Raw genomic sequence first — 14,354 nt, 5'->3', positions numbered from 1 at the left:
CACTTCCGCCCCCCGGCACGCCGCCGCCGCGTCCTCGGACCGGCGGTATTTAAAGAGAGGGGCTGCTGTGGGTGGGAGAGAGAGAGAAAGACGAGCAACACATCGTCTTTGTGGTGAATAGAGGTGTTTGTCTAACGAAATCAGTTCCCAGAAGTGTTTTATATTTGCCCTACTAACCCACTATCAACTAACCTGACAAGGAATAGTGTTGGTGCATATTATTCTTATATATTTGCATGTGCTTGGCATGAAGAGATGCATGGGGGTGCACTCACAGCTGGGTCTCTGGTGCAGTGTCCCCGCACCCTTGCTAGTGTGTGTTGTGTGGGGGTCATGCATGCAGGCTGGGGGTCATGTTTGCGTCGCCTGCACTGGCTCTGTCCTGATCGCAAGGCTGCTCGGGCAAGGTGTTGGTGAAGCAGATGTTTCCACCTTGTGGCTGAAGTGGGGTGAGGGCGAAAAAAAACAATCCACTACGATAACTCAATCAGTTTATTATCTCTCACCTTTAATATGATATTGTAGCATATATTATTACAACAGGACAACACTAGTGAGTTATATTATTATCATTAGTAGTAGTAGTAGTATTGGTTGTTGTGGAGGTTGTTGATACTCTTAATTCATACAATCATCTGGAGGGCTATGTCTAAATTTATCTCTGACAAATACTGAGGATATATATTTATAGTCCTCAAACAAGCAAACACTTGACTGGTAGTTTATCGATGAGGCACAACCAAGCAAGATCCACATTATTTCAACATCTAACATTCTTTCAAAGCTCTGGCATTGTGTGGACACCCAAACATATATCATTTGCTGGTTTCATAGACCTCCATTAGTACGATTATTATTATTATTATTATTATTATCCAGGGTGACTTACATTTGTTACAATTCATCTCATAATTTGTTTACATGAAATAACCATATATACAGCTGGGATTTTACTGGAGCATTTTGGGTACAGTGTCTTGTTCAAGGGTCTAGCAGCACCTGGGATTGTGTAATAAAAGACTAGTGCTAAACTGGATTGTGAAAAGAGACATGGGCTCGGCTATTAGTCATGCTGTTTGTTGGTCGGTGGTTTTCTTTCTGCCTCTTCAAGTGGCACGTTACCCTCCCCAGTCCCACTGCTCGGGTCTGGAGCTGCCGCTGTTTCCTTGAGTCCCGGAGACCTGGAGGAAAGAATTGCTTTGATAACACAGCTTCACTGAGTCTTGAGTCACCGCTGTCCTGATGTTAACAGTTTTATTAACCTATAGACAGATGTGAATGGATCATGTCCCCTGCACCTGATATCTGATTGTAAAAACTGAGGGAATCCTAGTGACCAGGACAAAAGTACACGTTTTAATTTGATGTGACATCTTCACCTTTGAGCTGTGGCTGCTGCACTCCCTCCCCAGGCTTTCTTCTCATGAGACGAGACAGAAGAAGGCGGCTCCTTGGGTTCTTTGCCTAAAAACAATAATTGCATGGAAGAGACGAGGTTACACACACATTTGTAGAGCGTTTCCTTCACATTCAGTTGTAGTAGGGCTGAAATACTGACGCGAGATACCGGGGAGAGATTTCGTGAGGTGCTGCAGGAGGACCCGGAGTTCCTGAACTTCCTTCTTCAGACTCTTGAGGGCCTTGTTGTGTTTGCTCTGAGATGTCTGAAGGTCCTTCATGGCTCTCAGGCACTCACTTTGCTCCTGGATTGCACCCATTGTGGTGCTGAAAGCAAATGAAAGAGACTCAAAGTGTGTGATGAGGAGTGATTAATCTGCATTCAGGCACAGAAACACTGGCAAAGAGGAGTTTAGACGAGAGGTGAACATCAATAACGACAAATCACTAGAGAATTGTATATAGATGTTGGGATACAAATACTTTAAAAACAAAGGCTTTAAATCTTTAAATCTTCATCCAGAGTTTAAAGAGAATATAACCATCTATGGACAATTAAAGGATACACACCCTGCACTCTCTGATACATCAACGGTGTCCTTGTTCTCTGAGGCAGGAATTGCTGCATTTTTGTTGCTCTCCAAAAAGTTATCCAAAGTCTCCTGTTAGCACACAGTACAATACAAAGTACAAAGAAAGAGAGAGAAGAGAGAGACCCCAAAGGGTGAATATGTGCTCCTGTGTGAGACACTTCTCAGTCCTGCCAGGCATTTTTCGCTCCCATGACGAATTTTTTGGTGGTGTGTGATTTTTGTTTGTCTTGTATCTCAATTTGCCTTTCCTCTGCAATCCGGCTTCCGCACAGCTCACTGGATGGATGCACTCACACCACCTCAAGTTCAACCTCTCCAAATCAGATCTCCTCTTTTTCCCCCACTCTTCCTCACCTTCTGTTGATCTCTCCATCTCAATCCCCTTGGAATCTACGACACTCTCTCCCTCTTCTGCTAAGAAACTAGGAGTCACTCTCGATTCTGCGCTCTCCTACACCCAACACATCACCACGCTGACACGCACCTGCAGATTCTTCCTGAGCAACATACGCTGGATCTGTCCCTTCCTCACCGACTGCTCGTCCAGTCACTGGTCCTCTCCCGCCTGGACTACTGCAACTCCCTCCTGGCCGGCCTGCCTGCAACACCTACCCGCCGCTTCAGCTCATCCAGAACTCTGCGGCTCGTATGGTGTCTCTCTGCCCCGATTCACACACGCTACTCCACTGCTCTGCTCCCTCCACTGGCTCCCGATAGCGGCACGCATTCAGTTCAAGACACTGACCCTCACCTACCGCTGTCTCGCCCACACTGCACCAAGCTACCTTCAGACACTCATCTCTCCATACATCCCCTCCAGACCACTGCGCTCCTCCGGTGCCAGAAGACTAACTCTGCCTCCTCTCCACTCTCCTTCCTCCAGAGCCGCTGCTTCTCATCCCTGAACCCTAAGTGGTGGAACGACCATCCCACCGAAGTCAAGACAGCAGAGTCTCTGACCTCCTTCCAGGCGATTACTCAACGTAATTTTGTAATTTTGTCTTTCATTCTCCTGTAAGATTGCACTTATACAGCGTTTTGTCATACGCTAGCCTTTGCTTTACTATTGCACTTGTATTGTTTATTTTGATTTCCCCTACGCTCCCTCTCCCTTAGCTCTTAACTTTGACTTAACATCTTGTCTGCACTGATCAGCTTTTTCATTCTAGGATGTCAGACCTTATATATTATTTACTGTATCTTGTATACACTTTACGTATTATGCCTTGACCTGCACTGTATTATTGCACTTTGTATTGCTCTGATATTTTGTAAGTTGCCCTGGACAAGGATGTCTGCTAAGAAATAAATTATAATAATACTAATATTGGGTTTATACTTGCATATTATAAAGTGGTTCTGATGTAAAAACACATTCGCCCATGCAGACTCATAAAAACATATTTCAAAGCTGCCTTATTCTGTGTTGAAGCCTTGGCACCAGGTGTGGGCTGGGGAAGAGTCCTGTGCAAATCGAGCACCTTGATATCCACGGCGACCTTCCTCATCCCCGCGTCGTCATCCTTGTCGCTGGGCGTGTCGTCGTCGTAGAACTCCTTGAGGGGGGCGCAGTGCTTGTGGACGTGCTCGGGGTCGTACAGCCACCGGAAGCAGGGGATGGCGTCCTCCACCTGCAGGATGATGGCCGCCTGCTGCATGACGGCGTTGGCGCTTGCCTGATCGTGCACCCTGGGGTCCAGGACAAGAGCAGCACTCACTCACTCGCACCGTAGGGTGCCGAGCACGTCAACACAAAACAACCGGCTGTCCAGGCACAGAGAAGAAACTGGCTACTCACTGGAGGTCTCACTGCGCGGACCTACCTCTGGAAGGTGTCGGAGAGCAGAGCGATCAACAGGTTGAGACATAGGACGGTGGACAGGGCCAGGAAGGTTCCGCAGAGCAGGCGGGCCATGACGGGGTCCACGCTGTCCATCTCGTCAAACTCGTAGCCGTCTGACAGCGTGAGCCTGTAGAGACTGTACAGCATCCCGAGGACGGTCTGCATGCTGGGGACGGCGGCCGTGCCTGGGGGTGAACGACGACATGAATAAAACCCGTGTCGGTTCGCGCTTCTGAACCCGACCTTAGCTGTCTGTTCCATTTCTCTCCTTGTTTTTACACCGACAGTAACCAAAAACATGCCAATCGAACGTGGCTTAGAAATCTCAAACGATACTTTTCCAAACACCTGTGTGAAATATTCAGTATAGTGGTTTACCCCCAAATATGATCCAGAAGGCACATGCATACGGGATGAAGAACTCTGCGTAGAGGAAGAGGAAGCGGGACACGTCTCCCAGGATGCTCCCCAGCATCACGATGAAGGGGCCGAACACCCTGCCACACAAACACATCAGCGCTCTCAGTGGACTACACAGCCTCGCCATGTTTGCAAACACTCCTTCATTAAGTTTTAAATATGTCTGGGCGTTGATTATCACCTGGAAGAAGGGGAGCTCCTGTGGTGTAAGTGCCATATTGGCAGTCTTACAGGACATGTTTATAAAAACAGTCAAGACAGTGCTACCATACTCTCAGGGTGTAGGTGTCTGATTGGACAGTGCAACAGTGCTGTCAGGATGGAGGTGTCTGATTGGATAGTGGGTTCTATTGAGATGGCGATGACACTGCCTGCCCTACATACCTAAAGGCTCTGACATGCTTCATCAAACGCAGCCAGAGGAAGATGATGCTGACAGCGAACAGACGCAGGCTGGTAACACGCAGAGTCACATCCTGGATGAAGATGTCCGCCAGGTGGATCCCGAACATCACCATTAGAAGTAAAAACACCAGCCAATCAAAGACATTCCTACAAAGGAAATAGCCAATGAAAACTCAGTTCTACAATTACACTGGCCAGTCAAAGCCCATTTCTACAAATTCACCAGCCAATCAAACTCATCAATATGTGTATCAGCCAGTCAAACAAAGCAGGCAGAGTTTCCCATTGATGGGGGTTTCATTAATAATCATTTGATTCCAGTAGTTATAGGTTTGTGGTATTGACGTAAATTAAAAAGGAAAACATTTTTTAGAACTGGTTCCCATATTTATATTTTGTGGGGCCAGAGAGTCAGAGCGACCCTGAAAGTATAACTGCAGTCACTGTATAGTCCACAACATGTTTAAATAGGTGAAGTACTCATTTACCAGGGATCCTGAAAGTAGCCGGATCTTATCCTCAAGATAGCTTTCAGCTGCTCCTCTAAATATTTCCTTTCCTTAGAAAAGAAAAGAAAAGGCTTTATTTTAGTTGAACTTAATAAAGTAACTAAAATAAACCAATGCTTTCATATCAGAAAACAACTGAATGCAGTGATGTTCTATGGTTGAATGAATACACGGTCAATTATGTATCCTACAGTCACTACAGCAATGATCCCAACCCTGGTCCCAGAAGTCCCATAATGTGCCTGAGTTGTTTGAGCCCTGAAAACACCTGCCCATGTTGAAATAAGACAGTCAATGAAGGGTGCCAATTAGGAGCTCAGACATGGGGGGCAGCAGGACCAGGGTGGGGTACCATGGCACCACAGCGTGACCAGAAAGAGTGTCTGGGTGTCAGAGAGTGGGGCTACTCACCTCCGGCCACATGGGGTGAGAGCAGTGCTTGTCGTCGGAGATCCGGCGCTCCCACCAGGCCTGTGTTACGATCATCAATATCCCAGAGTTATAATAACATATGGGTCTAATAATAAAGTCGCAACACAATAAATGTATATATACATTTATACACTTAAATATAAATAAACATCACCTACACAGCATTGCCAGTAAAACCATCCACGGTATATTCACATATAGCGCTGTTACCAATAGTTACTAACAAGAAGAGTTACATAACCACAATAAGTCATAAATACAGACAAACAAATAAACAGACAGCGAATGTGCATCAGCACAGCCAGATACCCTAAGACTTCCCTATCTCTCGTTAGCTGAATCTCTGTACTCCCGAAAAAACTAAAGAGTGAGTCTTCCGGAGAATCCTGATACGCTACTCTGCTATCCTATACTAAAGAAAACGTGCTCCAAACAAAGCCAAAACCACAAACGCTGACTGTGACAATTAAATAAACAATTTATCCAACCAAGTCAGTAACCCATTCAACATTTAACAGCAGCTGTAAATCTGGTCTCTTCCCTCGTTGGTCACCAGTTCTTTTATAGGGACGATTAACCGGAAACGCCAGCAGCGCATCAACCGCAGGTGAAAAGGAAATCTTCACAAGTAGCGCCCATCATCCCCACGTCACCTATAACACAGAAAAGGGAAGAAAACAAACAAGCAGCAAGCGGAGGCACACAACACCTGCCAGCGCCGCTGTTTCCCCTGGGAGCGCCACATCTCAGCTAGCTCCCGAGAGACCTCCGTCACCGTCAGCAGCAGGGCCACCACCACCACCAGCACGCGCCACCAGTCCTGCCACAGAGGTCACAGGCATCACACACAAAGCCAGTGTGTCTCAGTGTATCAGTCGTGCAGTAAAGTGTTGGTCCTAAATGGAGGCTCCTGCAAACTGTGGCTGTCCCCACTGGGGGCTCCACTGCTATTCACTGCGCTGTACAGTGTTTGGGGTCCCTGCACACAGACAAATGCAACATGGCCGCTCACGCATCTTCCCTCTGACCTGTGGAAAGATGTAGGGGGACTCCTCAGGTCTGATGACTGAGACAGAGATGGCAAAAATAGTCCAGGAGACGATGAAGAGGAAATTCAGCAGTAGCAGGATCCAGGCCCCTAGTCTGCAGAGCGAGAGAGAGAGAGAGAGACAGAGAAAGAGAGAGAGAGGGAGAAAAGTTCACGCTGGGTCTCTGCTCGGCATTGTGTCAGCGTCCAGAGGAACCCTCAACCTTGTCACGTGGAGTGAAGATGTTCCGGCTCGCACAGCGGCCAGGGCTTCGGTGCCGCAGAAGAAGGGATGCAATCAAAAACAATGTTAAACTGAATCTGTTTGTGCCAGGTTTTGTGTTTTGAGGCTTGGGGCAGTTGTCTGCCACCGGGGTCCAAGAGAAACCACAGAAAGAATTTTGCTTCAACAACAAACAAGCAGTATTATAATGTGCAAACAATACAGGTAAACAGATAAACAAATACAGGTACAAAAACATAATCTGTATAATCCATTCTCAGGTGGCATTTGACTAAGTGAATAAAGAGATTCCTGTGAAGTTCTTCGCTATTCAACGTACCTCCCATAGAGATTCCACTTGACTTTAATGAGTTTGAGGATCACGGGGTGGGTGATGAGATCCAGGTTCCACTGCTTCACAATCAGCTCCAGCTGCAGAAACACGGCGGCGGGAGAAAAGACAACACCGATCTCACTCTCCATGGGGGCCGCAGAACGCTTCAGAAGAGTGATGCATCCTTTGGGTGATGATTTAATAAACCAATTAAAATGATGCATACCGGAGATAAGGCCTCGATCTTCTTGCATTCTGGAAAACAAACACACGGATGAATTAATAAATAAATACATACAGGAATGTTTTAGAAGTCTTTCTTATGTCTAGGACAGCTTTCTATGGACATGTCTATAACCAATTAGATTAACCAATTAGACAATTAGGAGTATTGTATTCAGCCACAAAATCACTGAGATATATCGGCACGGTCACCACATTTTTTGAACCACAATGGAAGCAGCTGGAGATATTTACTCTGGGTTTGCATGTCCCACTTCCTGGGCTCCAGCAGGTTAAGGTAGTAAAACTGCTGCCGGGTCATTCGGTCCTGCACGTGGAACTGGTCCAGCGCTGAATGAGCCTGTGAAGACCCACACCTTAACACATGCTTGATTAGCCTCTCCTTTGGGGTCCTAAGATGAAATCATTCACTTTGCAGGCGTGACGTGGAAAACAGAAGCTGTAGATCGAAGCAAGTGGAAACATCATCCCACAGTGGATCGATATGGGCAGATGGTGATAGTGATATGGGTCATATATTTGAAATATCTGGGCTGGGTTCTGAGTGCCGTACTCACCACGGGAGGCATTGCCCCAATCATAGCGGAGATACACAGCTGCCCATCGGAGTCCTGCACCCCAACATCGGCGCCCAGCTCCATCAGCGTCCGGGCGGCCTCACTGCGGTCTACAACACAGAACACACACTCTTCTGTATTCTCTCTACGAGGCACACTAACAGAAAAGCGATCCCATTCGCCCGTAGAACCGAAACAAAGCCGTCTCTGTCTCTGTCTCTCAGGACGGCACCGTACCCATATTCGCAGCCAGCTGGAGAGGAGTCCTCTCCTTGTAGTCGCGGGCGCCGATGTGAGCCCCGTGTTTCAGGAGGAGGCGCACGGCCCGGACCGCGTCGTTCTTGGCGCCGAAGTGCAGGGGCGTCTGCAGGTCCCGGCTGGTTCTCGCGCCGATATCGGCTTCAGGAAACAAACAGAGGACGGGCCGAAGAGTTACACAGGGAGTGGCGGGCCAGTCGGGTGTGAGAGAGACTCGGGCGCCACGGGCAGTTGTGTGAATTCGTCTGAGACGTTACCTTCCCTCTGAATGAGATACTCAACCATCTCCGTGTAATCCAGGGCGGCCGCCACGTGCAGGGGCGTCACTCCGTACGAATCGGCCCGCCGGACGTCCGCTCCCCTCTCCACGAAGAAGCGCATCACGTCCACGTTCCACGCCCTGGAGATCTGGAGCGAGGACAAGATGGAAACACAGTCAACAAATAATTGAATAGTCTGGAGTGTTTATTGACCAGGAAGCTAACGTCCAGCCCACCTCATGCAGGACAGTCTGACCGTATCTGTCGGCCGAGTTGACATCGGCCCCGTCAGTAATCACTCTCTCCAGGAACTGCAGGTCAACCTACAAGGATACCAAAGGAAGAAATGTATTTATCAGACCATCATAGGGGAAGAGGAAGCTCAGGCATCTTTTACAACACAGTTATCTGCGTGTGAGGCTGTGTAAATGAACTCAGAGTGTGTGAATTATCTTATCAATCGGAGATCATCCTGGAGCGCCTGTTACACAATACCCTGTTTTTTATTGTGTGATGCCAAGCAACCTGTCTGATTTATTTTATAACCTGTTTATTGTGTGATACTGTTACTGGTTACCATTAAGTAGTACCGCCATTTTGCCTTGCCTTGACGCTACTGGATTAATCAAACTAGGGGGACTCCCTTTCCTAAAGTGACCTCTCACACACAGAAGACACGCAGACGCTCTGTGTCTCTTGTGTGTGTGTGAGAGGTCACTTTAGGACCATCACACACGGTTTTGCGAAGGAATCCAGTCGTGTGAAATAGAGAACGCGACGGGACCCCCACCTGGTCCGAGTTGGCGTTACTAGCAGCCAGGCTTCTGAAATGATCCAGCAACTTCTTATTCAGAAAATCGGTCCTGCTGTGACCGTCGGTGATGTCAATGTCCTCTGCGAGGCCCTGGTACGTCACCTCCACTGGCTTGCCTTCAGGAGGGGGGGGACACAGATTTCTTATAGTTGTACAGCAAACGTACCGGACACTAGAGCCCACACAGGTCATACAGAGGGCCAATGAAGCGATTACCTGTGTTCTGCCTCCGGACGCAGACGTGTGTGCATCTCCGACCGCTGGTGTAGCCCTTCCACTTGACCGCAGCCCTCAGGGTGCTGGCCACGGACGCCATTGAGAACTGGGAGCCCACTGCCTGCCCCTGGACCTGCGGAGGAGCACAGGGCCCGGAGGAGCCACACTCACACGCACCGCCATACATCTCACACGGGCATCGTCCTTTCAGACATTTTAATTGTTGGATTTCTTTCCAACCGATATAAATACTAATGTGTGTGTAGAACCATGTGAATAGCTTTGGATAAAGGCAACAGATGTATACATTGATAAACAAATACATAAAATAATAATGACATTAACAATAACCAGACTTATTCAAGGTGTGAAGGGAATGTCCTACTGAGAGAGTGAGAGAACTAAACCTGAACTGAACAGAGGAGACTACGTGGGGACTTGATTCAAGTCTTCAAAATCATGAAAGGCATCGACCACATCAAACCAGAGGAGCTTTTCCAGATCAGCAGGGACACACGCACCCGGGGACACAAATGGAAATTGGGCTTCAAGGCATTCAAGACAGAAAACAGGAGACACTTCTTCACACAGAGAGGCGTCACAATCTGAACAAACTCCCCAGCGATGTGGCCGAAGAGACAATTTGGGAACATTCAAAAACAGACTGGATAGGATCCTTGATCACTTAGTTATTAATGGACACCAAACGAGCACGATGGGGCAAATGGCCTCCTCTCCAATGGACACTCTCTTATGATCTTCTTCTATTCTTCTAATTGACTAGACAAACCCAACCCACATGAGAAGAGTCACTGAGGTTCAGTGGCATCCGCTCAGTCTTCCCTTACCTGGCTTGGCTCGACCTCCCTCATCTCGAAGGCTGCGTTTCCGTGGCCAGAGGGACACACCTGGTTTGACTTCACCATCTTAGACCTCCATTCACAGAACTCCGTGCCAAACAGTCAGGTGTTCAATCAGGGAATCAGTGAAGAAAATACCCTACAAACTACATCTGCAAATAGGTCAGAACTCAGAGACAAGCGCACAGCTGTGTGAGTCCAACGTCTCAGACACTCAGAGGTCTGGAGACACTGGAGGTAAACACCCAGGCAGGGAGGCAGATACTCATCGGACCTGACCTGGGACTCCGGTAATAAAACTGTTCGCTCTTAATGTCTGATGCTTAATGTTTAACTAGCTGAGAAACGGATTGTACACTTATTGTCTATGTTTTGTTATTTGAACCCTCCCCTCAGGTGAATTACTGGGCACTGAAAAAGATATTTGGGTGAAACTCATTTAGTGAAAGAAACAAAAACAGGAAAGTCTTGCCAACGTGCGAACTGTGTCGGCACGTTTCAAACACTTCGACCCGGCTGTGTTTGAGCGCTCAAGCCGCAGCTGTGAGTGGGTGGGGGGGCGGTTACTGGGCTGTCCGGCACAGGGACTCGGCCGGGAGTCTGGGTCCACAGATCACCTGATGATAATCCTCTGCTGGAGGCCCACTATGAGCTCCATAAATTGACATCACCTGGTCGTAAAGCTGTAAATCATTAGGTTTATCATAGCAAAGGTCAGAGAAATGTTGGCATTTTGAAGTTTATTGTTGTGGGGTGGATTGAACATATTTTACATTTAATATTTTAATAAAGAAAGAAAAAATACAAATTGTCAGATAAACAGCGACAACGTTTTATTGACAAACTGATCTAAGAGATGATCTGAGACACATACGCAAGTATTTATCTAACATATAGCTAGATAAGTGTGTATGATATGAATACATTATAATAATGTATATTCTGTGTTGTTACCTGGTATTGCAGTTTATATTCACAGCTTTATTTCAACAAGATTTACAGTGTGTGATGAGTGACACACAGTGGAGTTTAACCCTGACTACAGTCACACAATCTTCGTCAAGCGTGTCTTCAGCTGTGCAGGAATGTAAATAAAGAGGTTTTCCTGATAACACATGTGCAGGTGATTGTCCTGCGACTCTGAAGACGTACAGGACATCCTTCCCCCATTTTTCTGGTTTGACACCACTGGTTAAAATATCCATTGCATATCAGTGCAGCTAAATGATCCTGATTATATAATTATATAATAATATAACACACATCAATATATTTTCTCCCTGAAAATCCACATTGTAATCCTGTAATACAATTCACTACTCTACCTCGACCACTGCAGTCAGAGCAGAACAGGTGCTTTTCACACACGACGAGGAGAACACACACGTCTGTATGCACTCACAAGTTATTCATATTGTTAGAACGTGTCAAAGATTTGTATCGTTGCTTTTGTGCTTTGTGCGTCAGGGGTCCAGGTGTGGCTCGACTCCGGCCGGTGTTCAGGTCCCGGGCCGGTGTCCGTTCAGCCGAACCAGTGGTCGCCCATGCACTCCCGGTTCCACTCCACGCCGCACAGCCAGCACCACTCGAACCGGCACTGAGCCTGTGGACACGTCATGTGCATACAGCCCCCTGCAGGACAGACACACACACACAGTCAAAAAAGGAACTGAATGACTGAACTGTTTTTGCACTTCGGTTTTGCAGTTTAGACAAAAATGTCACACTCGATGCCAGCGGGGGGGGGGGGGGGCACTCACCGCTCTTCTCCACGGGGGCCCGGCAGCGGGGACAGGGCCGGGTCGTGTTCTGGATGGTCTCCCGGGTCGCCCGCTCCCAGCTCGCCTGTCGCGCTGCCTCCTCGTCGGTGACGAAGCCCTGCGGACACATGGGCAGGCAGACTGTTTATCTCGGGGGGCCCCTCTCTCTCTCTCTCTCTCTCTCTCTCTCTCTCTCTCTACAGGCATCTCTGCCTAAATACCACTGTGCCTGTTTCCATTGTTTGTTTTAATCCTTAACTGGTGCAACAGTTGCCCTCTTGTGGCAGAACTGGCACCTGCATCCTCAATCAGACAATAATGCTTGCATTAGAACATAAGAACATAAGATCATAAGAGAGTGTCCATTGGAGAGGAGGCCATTCGCCCCATCGCGCTCGTTTGGTGTCCATTAATAACTAAGTGATCAAGGATCCTATCCAGTCTGTTTTTGAATGATCCCACATTGTCTCTTCAGCCACATCGCTGGGGAGTTTGTTCAGATTGTGACGCCTCTCTGTGTGAAGAAGTGTCTCCTGTTTTCTGTCTTGAATGCCTTGAAGCCCAATTTCCATTTGTGTCCCCGGGTGCGTGTGTCCCTGCTGATCTGGAAAAGCTCCTCTGGTTTGATGTGGTCGATGCCTTTCATGATGTTGAAGGCTTGGATCAAGTCCCCACGTAGTCTCCTCTGTTCCAGGGTGAAAAGGTTCAGGTCCTCAGTCTCTCAGTAGTTCATTCCCTTCAGACCTGGAATAAGTCTGCTTGCTCTCCTCTGAACTGCCTCTAGAGCAGCGATATCTTTCTTGAAGTGTGGAGCCCAGAACTGTCCACAGTATCCAGATGAGCTCTAACTAGTGCATTGTACAGTCTGAACATCACTGCCCTTGTTCTCAATTCTACACTTTTCACAATATACCCTAACATTCTGTTTGCCTTTTTTATTGCTTCCCCACATTGTTTGGATGGAGAAAGTGAGGAGTCCACATAGACGCCTAGGTCTTTCTCATGCATTACTTCATCTAGTTCTATTCCTCCCATAGTGTAATTATAGTGGACATTATTGTTACCTGCATGTAATACCCTGCACTTGTCCACATTGAATTTCATCTGCCAGGTGTCGGCCCACAACTGAATATTATCTAAGTCCCTTTGAATATTATATAGATTTGAAAAAGCACAGGCCCTAGTACTGATCCCTGTGGAACTCCACTAACAACCTCACTCCAGTTAGAAGCGACTCCTCTAATCGACACCCTCTGTTTCCTAGACATTAACCAGTTCATAATCCATCTACTTACATTACCCTGAATGCCTACAGCTTCCAATTTGAGGATCAGTCTTTGTTGTGGAACCTTCCCTCTTTGCTTTCCTGATCTCTTTCTTAAGATCTCTTTGCAGTTCAACATTCTTTGTATTTTGTTTTGTTTCCATCCCTTTTGTATGTGCTATACAACATTTTCTTTCTCTTGATATTTTCTATTAAACCATTTTGGCCAAAGCTTTTTGGTACAAATTGCTCCTGAGCCTCAAGTAGTATATTCTTAAAATATACCCATCCATTTTCACCTGACTCTGTATCCAATGTGCTCCAGTCTACCTCTTCTAAGTGCCGACTCATACCTTCAAGGTTTGCTTTTCTAAAATTGTAGACCATTGTTTTAGACTTGGACCTTGTTTTTTGAAAGAATGCCTCAAAGCTAACCATGTTGTGATTACAATTTGCCATTGGTTCTCTAACTAGTGTCCCCCTGACTATCTTGGTCATTTGAAAAGTCAATACATGCCCTCTCTCTGGTTGGTTCCCTGACAAATTGAGTTAGAAAGCAGTCATTTATCATCTCAACCATTTCTATTTCTGCTTCTGTAGTCAGAACCGGGCTTTCCCAGTCTATGTTAGGGAAATTGAAATCCCCCATTATAACAGCCACATCCTTGCTACATGCAGTCCTGATTACACTGTACAATGCAACATCTTTCTGAATATCTGAGTTGGGTGGTCTATAACACACGCCTACCACTAATCCTCCAGATCTTTTATTCAGACTTTTATTATAGACTAACTAACTAACAGATAACAGATGGCATTCCCCTTCTCCTTCGATGGCGCCGGTCAGTGATATAACTTCTCGAGGCAGGTTTGTTGATTTGGATCCGCAGAGGGACGGTTAAAATACATTATTCCCAATCATTTTGCTGTTTTCTGGA

At 47.0% G+C, this 14,354-nt stretch overlaps 2 protein-coding genes and 1 long non-coding RNA gene across 6 annotated transcripts in view; 1 reads left to right on the top strand and 2 right to left on the bottom strand.

Moving 5' to 3' along the window:
* The first annotated feature begins 1 nt into the window (after window position 1).
* LOC136719219 (uncharacterized) lies at window positions 2-3,316 on the top strand. Its single transcript, XR_010805387.1, has 2 exons — window positions 2-123; window positions 2,875-3,316. It is a non-coding gene; the product is annotated as an uncharacterized LOC136719219 (long non-coding RNA).
* Window positions 488-10,648, bottom strand: LOC136719218 (transient receptor potential cation channel subfamily V member 5). 2 transcript variants are annotated; one of them, XM_066697065.1, is made up of 22 exons: window positions 10,381-10,648; window positions 9,533-9,665; window positions 9,293-9,432; window positions 8,739-8,825; window positions 8,500-8,650; window positions 8,222-8,383; window positions 7,985-8,094; window positions 7,662-7,767; window positions 7,411-7,439; window positions 7,191-7,282; window positions 6,629-6,743; window positions 6,310-6,420; window positions 5,580-5,639; window positions 5,148-5,218; window positions 4,639-4,806; window positions 4,213-4,331; window positions 3,815-4,019; window positions 3,473-3,680; window positions 1,969-2,060; window positions 1,559-1,725; window positions 1,380-1,464; window positions 488-1,181 (listed from the first exon to the last, which is right to left on the bottom strand). In XM_066697065.1, exons 1-22 carry the CDS (start codon window positions 10,456-10,458, stop codon window positions 1,064-1,066), a joined length of 2,607 nt encoding a protein of 868 aa, XP_066553162.1. In that variant the 5' UTR covers window positions 10,459-10,648; the 3' UTR covers window positions 488-1,063. The 2 variants fall into 2 exon arrangements, with proteins under 2 accessions (XP_066553162.1, XP_066553163.1); XM_066697066.1 differs by having other exon boundaries at window positions 1,568-1,725.
* Window positions 10,649-11,106: 458 nt separating this feature from the next.
* prkn (parkin RBR E3 ubiquitin protein ligase) overlaps window positions 11,107-14,354 on the bottom strand; it is a 111,454-nt gene continuing 108,206 nt past the window's right edge. For all 3 annotated transcript variants that reach the window (XM_066696473.1, XM_066696474.1, XM_066696476.1), the window contains 2 exons: window positions 12,153-12,270; window positions 11,107-12,024 (listed from right to left, as the gene is read on the bottom strand). In XM_066696473.1, the coding sequence (XP_066552570.1) occupies window positions 11,915-12,024; window positions 12,153-12,270 (228 nt within the window). In that variant the 3' untranslated portion in view covers window positions 11,107-11,914. The remainder of the gene's footprint in view (window positions 12,025-12,152; window positions 12,271-14,354) is intronic.

This window comes from Amia ocellicauda, chromosome 23, assembly GCF_036373705.1.
Source record: "Amia ocellicauda isolate fAmiCal2 chromosome 23, fAmiCal2.hap1, whole genome shotgun sequence".
NCBI classification, from domain to species: domain Eukaryota; kingdom Metazoa; phylum Chordata; class Actinopteri; order Amiiformes; family Amiidae; genus Amia; species Amia ocellicauda.
This window is presented reverse-complemented; position numbering and strand designations above follow the sequence as displayed.